This window comes from Anopheles aquasalis, chromosome 3 (genome assembly GCF_943734665.1).
Source record: "Anopheles aquasalis chromosome 3, idAnoAquaMG_Q_19, whole genome shotgun sequence".
NCBI lineage: Eukaryota > Metazoa > Arthropoda > Insecta > Diptera > Culicidae > Anopheles > Anopheles aquasalis.
In genome coordinates this window covers 61544184-61556048 of record NC_064878.1, presented here as the reverse complement: position 1 = coordinate 61556048, position 11865 = coordinate 61544184, and the positions used below count along the sequence as shown (strand labels likewise).

At 50.6% G+C, this 11865-nt stretch overlaps 2 protein-coding genes across 11 annotated transcripts in view; one reads left to right on the top strand and one right to left on the bottom strand.

The window, feature by feature from the left end:
• Positions 1-11865, top strand: part of LOC126575372 (SAC3 domain-containing protein 1) — a 33565-nt gene that overhangs the window by 1070 nt on the left and 20630 nt on the right. For all 4 annotated transcript variants that reach the window (XM_050236037.1, XM_050236040.1, XM_050236038.1 and 1 more), the window contains exons 3-4: positions 1-106; positions 193-384. The exon at positions 1-106 is cut by the window's left edge and continues 657 nt beyond it. In XM_050236037.1, coding sequence (XP_050091994.1) covers positions 1-106; positions 193-276 — 190 coding nt within the window. In that variant the 3' untranslated portion in view covers positions 277-384. The remainder of the gene's footprint in view (positions 107-192; positions 385-11865) is intronic.
• LOC126575371 (carbonic anhydrase 7) lies at positions 378-9334 on the bottom strand. Of its 7 annotated transcripts, none has more exons than XM_050236033.1 (7): positions 9251-9334; positions 7885-8250; positions 3162-3206; positions 2557-2721; positions 1838-1976; positions 1432-1765; positions 378-1093 (listed from the first exon to the last, which is right to left on the bottom strand). In XM_050236033.1, the coding sequence occupies exons 2-7, from the start codon at positions 8063-8065 to the stop codon at positions 743-745; spliced, it is 1215 nt and encodes a 404-aa protein (XP_050091990.1). In that variant the 5' UTR covers positions 8066-8250; positions 9251-9334; the 3' UTR covers positions 378-742. The 7 variants fall into 7 exon arrangements, with proteins under 7 accessions (XP_050091990.1, XP_050091987.1, XP_050091988.1 ...); XM_050236030.1 differs by having other exon boundaries at positions 9207-9308; XM_050236031.1 differs by lacking the exon at positions 9251-9334 and adding an exon at positions 8863-9013.

The following is an 11865-nucleotide window of genomic DNA, read 5'->3' as shown; positions in this document are numbered from 1 at the left end:
TGCTGCCAACGGAAAACCACCGGACAGTTGGGAAGAGGAGCCTCAGGAGCCGGCTCGCAGGGCAGTGAAATTCGAGAAGCAAAAGTTCGACGCTCAACGATCCGTGGTAAGTTTGTCGGGAAGGCCAGTGATACCGTGCCCGTTGACGACCGACCGATTGACCGACCAGTCGCTTATTGCGTTCTGTTTTAGATCCAACCGCGGAGGTTGCCTTCCATAGACCGGCAGCTGGACGGTTGTGAAAATCTATCGGCGTTTCTGCTAAACAGTGTGTGAACGTGTTTTAAGAATGTGCTGTGGAACAATTGAAGTCGTGAATATTGTGTTATATGAAAAATAAATCACCAGCGGCGTATTTCGAACATTTTGAATGAAACTAACCAGGTACGATTGGTTTATTTCATGATAACCATTTATTACACTATATATCTCTTTCTCTAATTGGTTAACTGTGAGTGCTATAACTGCGGTGTTCAAATGATTTGTGCGCGAATCTCCAACCTTTTTTCAATTTCCACCTTCGCGTATCCTGAAAGTGGTCGTATGCGCCACAAACAATCCGAATGGGCTCTAGCTGAAGCTTCATTTGTACGTTTTCTCGAAAGAGGAGGTTCATTATCTGCAGCGAGCGGGTTTGGTTTTCAGGTGTTCTATCATCGTAAAACTAGTATTTACACTCCAAGGTACAGCCTGCGGAACGGTGCGGGGCTGCATTCACCAGGAACGTTAAAGCATTGCCTTCTCAGCACGCAGTGCGACGGGCAGCAACCACGGCAAGCACAGCCATCACGACCATCACCAGTGGTAACGTCCGGTGTGACTCTATTGATGCTGTTCCATTTTCCCCGCTACTTGGACGTTTCGTCGTCGTCTTCGATGCCGATGATTCGGAGGCCGATGCGGTTGCATCGATGCGGTTCGTATCGAGAGCACTCTCCACCAACGATGGCGGTAGATCCTTCTCCAGGTCCACCTCCTTGATCATCTCATCCGTGTTGTACAGTACAACCCGATCTCCCAACGGTTGAACCGGTCGGAAGTTGTGAGTCAGCGGAGAGTTATGTTCATCTTGCAGCGCACGGAACGCTTGTACCTAAAGGGGTGGGGGGGGGGGGGGAGTGAACAAGATCATCAAGGTCAATCAATTAATCGTTCATTCACGATCGCGGCGCCATCCCTATGTTTTTAAACTCTTTCAAAGCGTAAAATCTATCAAATAAGGCCTGGCCCCAGGTCGTCTGTAAGAATATGCGCGCTAATTTTGTCATTTGCCTGCCAGAATTACTCATCGGCTCATCGTTGTTCACACCCATTGTTTAATGAATTGTGGCGGCAAAATTTAATTCGATTAACGAGTTGCTACTAACGGCGCTTCCATGCGTATTACGATTTCCTCAAAAGCCCAAAAAGGTTGGCAGCCAGGGAGCTTACCTGAGCGTGTGACAACAGTATCGGTTCCTTGAAATCGATCCACGTGACCACCTCACTGCAGGGTGGCGTCGTCAGCGAACCGTTGTACGTGTAGTAATGCACCAGATCCTCGGCGATCAGATCCTGCAGCGCCGGTGGCGTGTCGAAGCGTGCCGACTGGTGGCTTTCGGTGACGTTGTTGAGCAGCATGATAAACTCCTCGTACATTGGGCTATCGTCCGGTGAGATCTCGAAGAAGAAGGCCAGCACGGTCAGTCCGTCCGGATAGTTGAGGGCCGATTTGGCCGATTTGTATTCCTGCTTGAAGAACACGACGTGCAGTTCCATCGGGAAGCTATTCAGAGAAGGAGAAGGCGGTTATCAGATCAAGTTTGATTTGTTTTAAACATTATCCTCTCCAACTTACCGGTGATTGTCGATCATGTCCTCCGAACCGAACGTATCATTGTCACCCCAGTGGAAGTGCAGCTGCGAGTACTCGTACACACCGGACAGTGGGCCACCGGAAACCGTCGGTGTCACTGCCGAATCCATCGTTACGACCACTGCAAGGGGATGGGGATGGGGATGAAGAAAGGAGGAAGTCAATGCCGGGCATATGAAGTAAAGCAACCGCGATTTGCAATCGTCATTAACTGCCAAACTGCGCGTCACGCAAAACGTGATTGGCTCGTCAAAACATAAGCTCCATGGCACGTGGCCCATCAGTGTCTCGCTGAGCTTCTCCACGCCCCGGGTGTTTGGCTAATGGATTATCGTACCCGTTTGCGCCGCTCGCTCGACACTCTTTTGATCAATCGTTCCGCACCAGCACTGCTGGTGGATGCTGCGAATGCTGCCCCATCGATCGATCGATCGTTAATTGGTTGAATGACACGCACGTGGTATGACGTCATCCGTTAACCGGCTTCGGTTGGATTTAGATTCGATTAGATAGCGATTAGCTGTAACGTGTGTGTCCCCGCCCTTGGTGGTTCATCAGCGTGTTAGCACTAGAAGTTGGCCATCCGAGCTGGCCCAACCTTCAAAACTGGCCAATTGCAGCATGACCGCAAGACTTCCAAGGAGGGTTTTCCAAGGAGTAGACAATTTGCCCCCCCCCCCCCAAAAAGCGAACGCACTTACCGGTGTGGCCATTGTTGGTGAGATTGGTTTCCCGTGGTGCAACATCGAATCCGACCAGCGCCAACGGTGGCAGATTCACCTTCTTCACGTCCAGCGAGTTGATGTTGATCGGGCTCTGGTGTTTGCCGGCACACGAGTTGTACTGTTCGCCCCAATGCGATGGTCCTGCGAAACCACAAGAAACACGATAAGAAAAACATTTATGACCGGGCTGTGGCATCTCCGACGGATTTCAATTGCTCAATTATTGATAATTTACTACCACGACACGTCATATCATGTCACGTGTGTCGCGGACTGCAACGATTAGAACACCAGAGCGTGCCTGCACACCCGCATATCCGATTGTGAAAGTGCTACGCCGTGATGTGTCCACCGATCGATCGATGCACTTTGATGATGGTGGTTGATGCACGCGTGCACCATTTATAAAGCCACTGGAATGGAACACGCGATCATGGCGTGAACTTGTCACCTTCCGCGTCCATTTGTGTCCCATGCGGGAGAAGGAATTGTAATGAAATAATTGTTCTCCGACTCCTGCTCCCTTGCCAGTCCGGTCAAAACAATCCCGAATGCAGTTCGATGCAACGACCATCACTTACCCTTTTCGCCATCATATCCAAAGTCCTGTGCGTGTCCGTAGTGTACTGTGGGAGTGGGAAGAAACAGAAGATGAGAAAAACAAGATTAGACCGTAGCGCAGGACCTGTTGACCAACGCGGAAATCAACTCAGCACGCAAACACTCCAGGGGTCCTCGTCCCCTTCTCCACTGCGCTCAGTGAATTTCGCATCACTCAAACAATGTAGTTCTCGGTGTGGCCATCACCTCGATTTGAGGCTGCTTGTCTTTGTTGTGGTCTGTTGCTGGGGTCCCTGGTGCAATGCCGCTGACATGCTGGCTAGCACCGCATCCAATCTTGCAAGAAAAGTAGGAAACATGACGGTCATGGGTGTCCATGGCCCGCTCTGCGCATGGCATGTGGTTCCTCTCGGACTGTGGCCGTGCACCGTCGAACCGTTTCTGCAGATCCGAACGGTGTCACTTTGCGGTCATGCGGATGCCGCATCTAAAACGATCACTACCGCATCCATCACGCCATCGACATCGACAATGTGGTGTTTCGAACGCCTATTTCCCTTAAGACCTTCTCGTCATGCAAACGAACGGCACGAAAAAAGTTTTCCACTCCGCTCCAGTGTGTGGTAAGCAAGCACCAGACCTCGACCGTGCTCCGTGGCATGTGACCGACACTCACGAACGAGATCGTGACACCAGCGCTTGGCTGGGGATGAGGTTGAGGTGGTTCACCACTCCTCGTTTCGGTTGTTTGTAGTTTCATTTGGCGCTGAGCTGCCACCGACGCATCCATCGAGGTCGATTGCTGGCCAACCCTTCGCTCCGTGAAATCGGAAAAGTACACCAGACACGCGGGACAAACAATCCGTGCAGTGATCGATGATGATGATCTTCGGTCACAATGGTACGCGACACGCATCGCGGCGAGGCGAGCGTACTTTATGGCGGTGGCAATGCTTCCGGTGGTATGATTTCAATTTCCTTTCCAATCCGTCTGATCCCAACCATCCACCAGCACCACCGTCACCAGTACCAGTACGTTGCCGCGTTGCGGATTGTTATTGATTTAATTGAGAGCAATCATCATCGTCGTCGTGAGCGTTGGCCACTACTGTGGCCTGTTTGCTGCACCAGTCCGGTGCTGCGGTTCATTTGGTTGGGAAATCCGATACCGCCACTGCGCTGGACGTATGGTGCGAGCGCGGATCGTGGTCGAGAAAAGAGTTACGCGCGCGCGCGCGCGAACGCATTTCAATTCCGGCAGCGCAGAACGTGCTCCGGCAGTTCGTGCCGGATCATCTTGCAGCGAGTTTGTTTGGTTTGGCGCAATCCTACTAACCACCCACAAAAAGAGAAAGAATGAAAGCGAGAGGGAGCACGATGCAGTGCGGTTTTCGTTGCTAATTGAACACAAAGTGTCGTCCAATCAGTGGACCATCGACAGCAGCGGCACCCTCGGGAATATCTCGAACAGCCATTAAACTTCTTCTGAAAAATGGATCGCGATGGCATCGCGATGCACTTTCTTGTCAACTGAAACGGCCCCCGGCATGGCGACGACACGTGATCACGAGCAGCTTGCAAAGACAAAGTCGGTGGCTCGTGCGCCACGACACCGACAATTGCCGCTAATGACGAATTGTTAGCGGTACTAGCTGGCTACCAATGGCTGTAGCAACATTGCAACCACGAGCCTTTCCCCCTTTCGATTACAGAAGTGACGACCGGCGAGCACCACGGCGATTGCGATGTCGAATGGAAAAGCGCGGTTTTGCGCGGGCATTTCGTGAGCTCTGCAATTGCACAGACTAGAAGTGGCACCATTTTGTACACCTCACACCATTGGTGCAGCTGTGGCGAGCGGTATCGGGATATCGAAGGGAGACAATCGGTGGATTTGTCGGTCCATTTGTCATTGCTAGTCTACCATCTCTTCCGGTCGTTTCAAAGTCGGAAGTCAGTGGAAACTCGTTGACGATCAACGATGATAAGCGACCGCGCGAACGATTTGTTATCGTCTCGACTCGACATCGAGATTCTCGCCGCGATTCTAGACAAGCCATAGGCCCCCGCCTGGCGAAGGAAACGTTTTGATATGCAATCTCCGGATCCGGAGTGGGGGCCCATGAATACGCGCACGACCGACGGGGAGTTTTGTGTTTTGTCACGCGGTGATCATGATCGCGGACGTTAACTCCATTATTCAAGCAAGTTTTTGTGCATTTTAAACAGTAGGCAGATGGTTTCTCTGGTTGGCATTGAATGCAGCACTACACCAGGGCTTGTTGCAAGGCCTGGCTCTATTTGACTCATTCTCTTTCTGACGCCTCTGGACACCCCGGAGTTACCTGAGAAAATAAGCTGTAGCTCAAAGGGGTTCCGAGTGTAGCAACTGGCTTTCTGGGCTGAGAAAATGCTTCTTTCGAATTCTCAGATACGCTCATCCAATGCTGACACGGGCAGACAATGTGCATTTTCGCAAACAATTCGCCAGACAATGTGACATTACCCCAGTAGTGGCCTGTTGCCAAATGATTTAATGAGGGAAAACGCCACTTAACCTTCCGCGCACAAGTTCAATGTCGTCATAATCGCATCGTCGCCGGTCGGGTGAGGCCGGACGGATTGTACGTAGCAATCGTTTAAGGGTTTTACATAAGATGGCATCTTCTATGATTGCAAATGATTTGTTGGCATGAGGTGCTGTCCGCGAACATTGCGGAAGCTTCGATCGAACAAGCTTTCGGACAGGATGTGTATGGCTCTTTGGAGAGGAAGCGAAGGTGATGAGATTTCCGTTGACCGTTCAGGGAGAGATTCTCATTAATGAGCAACCGGGCTTCATGTTCAACAAATTTGCCTCATCACTCTTCGGGTGTCATCACGCGAGGACGGGCACCTTCCAAGTCCGGATGCGGATTTCTGTCGGATTGCGGGGGATTCCTGACTTGCTGGCTGACTTGCTGTGACCGGTTCAATCCGCCGGTCGGCAGACAAATTCTGTTAAGTCTAATTTGATGGCGAAAATGCAATTGATTATCGCTGCAGCAGCACATTATGCCAAATCACCATCACGCAATTAATGGTGATTTATGGGGCGCGGTGGTTGCTAAACGGCGCTCACCTGCGTGTACATAGGGTTAAGTGGTGCCCCCCCGCCCGGGTGGTGGTCCCCTCGTGTCGTTCTCGTTTGTTCTCAATAGAGGACAGGGGACGACAGACAGGATGGCGACCGGATGGCGAGGGTTAGGTAGCGTGCGAATGAGCGAGGATCCACCATTGATGCGGCTGCTACTCGCGGCACTCGAATCAATTTAGCAGTGGCAACACATCCCGCTTGCTTGCTGGCGATGAATATGCATTGGGTGCATTGGCAGGAAATGGAGACGAATCTGGAGGGATTGTGCAGTGTAGGTCAGTGGCGCGGTGTTAATTGAGATGTTACTCGTATACGTATCGATCTTATGATGATCGTTTTTTGCAATCGCCTACGTCCAACGGATGGCCTGAATCTTCTGAATTATGACATAGAATCATTCGCGGAAACAGGGAAATCCCTCCATTTCCGATGAATCATCACAACGCTGCGATCATCCATCATTCCCCAGTTTGCAAAGTTCTGAGCGAATGTGGGGTAGTGAATCTGCTTGGCCGAGGTAAATATTGTTTTTTCGATCTTTACCTTTCGTGCTTGCCTGTGACTAGACCACTAGTCCACTCACAGTAGCAGCGCAGTCCGACGTCTGGGCGCGTTGGGTATTGCCCAAACGTTTGAATGCAGTGAGATGGGCCGTGCCCATAGGGCGGCGTTTACTCAGCAGCGACACAGCGTAACGGTGCGCGGTCCGTCACTATCCGCTCATGCCAATGGTGACCGATTGGCCGATCCTTAAGTTTACCTAGCATTCATTGAGACCACTTCTCGAACCTCAAAATAAACGAGAGAGGAACAGCGCATACGGTTGCACATATAAACCTATTTATAGGAGAAAATGGCCGTAAATAATTAACGCTTCACGATGCCGCGACAATTACCACCAGCGCCGTAGCGGGCATCGGTGTCGTTTGAATGGTGAAAATGCGCCGCGCAGACTCGCAACAAGAACCACCACCAGGCGGTAGGACGCTTCACTAGCTTCACTCATCCATCAGCTGATAGCGGGAGAGAGAGAGAGAGACAGAGAGCGAGTGGTTGGGATTATGTAAAATCCAACACAAGAAGCAGAACAAGAAGAACATGAGATTAATGCGAAGAGCGTGCGCGCGTGCTGATGGGTAACCTTATAGCCACATCGGATAATCGCGCCGTTCCCGGTCTCCTGAATGGAGGAAAAAGGGTATCAATTGCCAGTGTGTCGGCAGACACTAACTAACTTCAATTGGATAAAATTTTTGCAAGGCTAAATCCGGCGCAGCACTCGCGCGGCGCACACTTCGGGGCCACTTAGCGATTAGTGAAGGTTAGTCAACCGACCGAAAAGGGGGGGGGGGGGGCGACTCGCACTCCAATATCGCCCTTGTAGACGCGATACTATATCTGGGACTCACCTCGAACCACCGATTGGGCACCGCAAATTCTGTTTGTTTTGGGCTAAACCCGCCGGCTTTAGGGGCGGGTGGGCCACAGTTTACCGGGCTCCACTGGAGTGTGGAGTATGGTGGCCCATCGGTACAATCGACACAATGGACACACCATTTGGAATGGGGGAGGGGACGTGCCAACGTGCTGTTAAATTGGAAAATTACCTGATAATATCCAAATTGATGCGATTAGCATAACACTGGCGGAGGTCGCCGGATGACGGTGGGCATTGCCGCTGCTGCTGCTGCTGCTGGAGCTTCTTCTGGTGCTGCTGCTACCGCCACAGCTGTGGTGACCATGGTAACTGCTCCGGCTAGCCATTTTGTCACAACAAACAGGTGCCATTTTGCAGAATGTTTCGCACAACCAGAACTAATGTTGAATTACACACGTCCACAAACGGTTTCTGACACCTAAGGTGCTTGATTGTGGCTTAGGGAATGCACTACGAGTTCCTGCGGTTGCTGCAGGTGTCACTTTAGCACTTCGATACACTGAGTGTGGTCTTTTCCCAAGACGAAGAGTCTGTTCTGTAATTTTAGAAAGTAGAATAGAACTCATTCTTAATGCCTTTTTGTTGTGGTGGATGATGGTTTGGATTGAATCGAGTCGTGAACTGCACGTGAGGTGTGCGAGTGACCTACTAGTGGCCGTCTAGTGCGTGTAGCGAACCGATCCCATCCATCCATCCATCCCGTCCGTCACAAATCAATAAAATCAATTTACCCCACCGACCGTCAAGGTGTGCAGATCCCACACACATCCACCACCCACATGCGTGAAATTATTGCGTGTGATTTTCCACCGGCAGCGCACAGAAAGGGAGAGGAGTACAGACAGTTCCTGTGGTTTGAGCTGCGCGATCACCGACTTGTGGAGAGAAGGGGTATGCACTAAAAGCGTCACTTTCACCTACATTTAACGCACACAGAAATGCAGGCCAATCGGAGTGGGACTTCCGGTTTCTAGGTGCTACGCAATTCGACAATTCGCAATCGACGGCAATCGGTGGAGGGTTATCTCATCAGGTATGCCTCTGCCTTTCGCTCAATTCGCTCGTTGCTGCGTTGTGTTCCGCCTTTTTCCACCGTGCACATGCTTCACGCAATTGGTTCAACAATTAAAAACGCTCTGCCACTCACTCAATCGACACTAATTCGACCACCAGACCCTCGTAGTCTCCCGGGTATATCCTATCGGTTTGCCGTCCCGCCAAGAACTGAGCCTCTCGGCCGGCCAGTTGCACGTTGATAAATGTCGCTCGTTCGCGCTCAAGTCCGCGCTCGAACTGCTCGTTCACACCATGTCACCCTTGTCGCCGGCGTTGTGTGTGTCGCGATACTGATTCACACGTGCTGCAGATGAGGTTCTTTTGGTGGTGGGTCGGCAACTATGAAAGATCTTCCTTCGTTCGATCTGCAACCACATTACAACACAATGTTGCGCGCGTGCAACCGAACCGAACCGAACCGAGTCAATTGACAACCTGCTGCTGCTGGTGCTGGTGGTGCTGCTAGGTATCGTCCTTACCCCGATGGTTCGACCACCTCCGTCCCTTGTGACGATCGGTGACCGAATGACCGACAGACAGACCGACACAAACGGTCAAGTGCGGAGACAGCAACAGCAAGCATACCAATGGCAGCGGCGGCGATAGCGTGGCGTGCATCCATCCCATGGTTTGCGGACGTTCACACACTCATGGCACACCGCGGCATCGGCACCACCGGCCAATTTGTCGCACCACCCGGCAGAGCCACGCTACCTTTCTTATCCACGAGCTCAAGGGCAGAAGGGCAGAAAAACTTCCACTCCAAGCCGGTTCCGGGCGGCCGTAGTTTTTCCACAAAAATTCCACCCAACTTTTGCCGCTGTTCCGGTTTGGTGGCGGTCAACACCGGTGGCAGCGGCGTCGGATTTATCGGGATCAAACAAGCCCGTACTTGTACTTGCTGTTGACTTTTCTCTTCTTTTGCTTCTTTGATTTCCAGTTCAACTCAAGTGTGTCCCTTTCGAAGCGAGGGTAACAAACGTGTTATCACCTCAGTGAAACCACTCTCAAGAAATTACATCATTTCCCCCCTGGGGTGGGCGGCATCCGCCGAAGACCACCGGGCCTCGGATGACACATCATTTCTCTGTCCTTTTAAAGAAGAGAACACTCCATCGGTCTATCCTTTGTCTATTTTGCTGGTGCCACTCGGGCGGCATGGGCGGCAGTTTTTGTGCCGCGTCACCGAGATGTCGAACATGCCGATTCCCTTCGTTTGAATAACTGAAGCTCGATTGCCCATTCAAAGCGACACGTTCCTACTTCCGTTCCGAAGAAGAAAAAAAAAACCTTGGTAAGATATGTGCATAACGATTTGCAAATAATGGAAACATTCGTGTTTCCATAGTGAGAATATCACAAAGTTGCACAAATCTATGCAAGCAACTCCATGATGGTCCGCTCTAAATGCTCGCGCACCGTAGTGTCACGTCACGTACTCGCTAACTTATCACCAGCCACACCATGCCAGTACCAACTAGTCTGCTTCGGAGCAGCAAATTCAATTCACAAGCTGTTAATCAAATTTCCATTCAAACGAGAACGTGATCGGTTGGCGACGCACCCGCAAACCCGCGGGCTGATGTCTTAATGATCGTGCCTACACGCTACGAGCTACGGTGACGATATGTAGCCGAGAGTGGCCCACTAGAGGGTCAAGTGTGTGTGGTTTAAAATTTGAATTCAATCTCAGTCGCAACTTCGGAACTGAACATTGACGTAGACATAAAGCATCGAGGGTCCGATGCCTCGATGGTGGATTTGACGCTCACCCGGCGGTGCCAACGATGCCATCAGCTGTTGCACGACCACCCGCCGGCGAGCGTTCGTATACTGAGCGTTGTTTTCGTTGCATCTCTTTCATGTACAATCGTCGTGAGACCGGGACGGATAGCAGCAATTCGTCATGGTTACATCGATGTGCGTCGTGTCTGCACATCGTCGGAGCTCTAACCATCGGAGTTCGGTCGGGATTGGCCCTGATTTGATCCTTCCGTTCCGTTTTCTCGACGGTGACGCGCGGTGTTAAGCACACATTAGCACACAGCATAGTAGCACACACGCGCCAGAGTCCTTCGTGGTAGCGGGATGATTAAAAATGCAACAGCAGCAGCAGCAACGTGTACGAGCTTTATTGTGTCATCCTCATACCATATTGACGAAGCGGTTGGGTTTGGTAGACGCTCTAGAGGTGGGCACTTTACAACGGGTTAAAGTAATTGCATGATTTCAATTATAAGTTCTTAGGTAAATAAATTAACTTCAATTTGTGGGAAATGAGGGAAGCGACGGAAAAAAGGAGCAGCAACTAAAAGGTCAAGGACAGAGCAGCTCCATGGGAACGAGGGAACCAACAGTTACTTGACTCGCGATGTACTTTTATTTACTTTTTTTCCTCTCAAACCAACAGACAGCACAGAAAACAGAGCAAAACGTGACAATGTTAATCGCGATGCTTTCTGCCGTCCGCTGTGGTGAAAGTGCTGCTCGTAATGGAACCATTTCCACGGTGACCCCGTACTGTCTTGTTGCAGAGGAGATCCGTAATTGATCAATGACCACGGTGCACCACGCGAACAGCGAGTGCTTGAGATGGGCAGCTCGGTTTTTTTTTCTCCTCTTCGATGCTTAAAAATACCGAACACCCCATACCGTCTGCGTAATCGTGCTAGAAGGTTTCTCGCGTGTGTTCGCCACCCAACGGTTTCATGCGAGAAAATTCGTAGCAAGCAAGCTTGCGCCCTAGTAACAGAGTGTGTTGTGTGCAACGCACATTAATTGCAAACGATTTGTTTTATGCAAAGGGGAAATTGGGTGCAGTTTTATGCACTTGGAAAATTGCGCCCTTTTTAACGGTTTTTTTTCTCCTAAATTTTAAGCTGAAAATGTAGACCACGAAACAGATTAAAAACTCTGGGAATTAAAATGTTAAACTCTATAGAATTCTGGTACTAAATTCCATAGAGATTCAGAGGGTGCAGAACATAAGCTATCGCAAAAGCATGGGAAATGGGACAATTCAACAACTGGTTAGTTGGCTGTAGCATGAAATTTTATTTAAAAAAAAATCTGGCTGTTTAAAAGACTACAGATA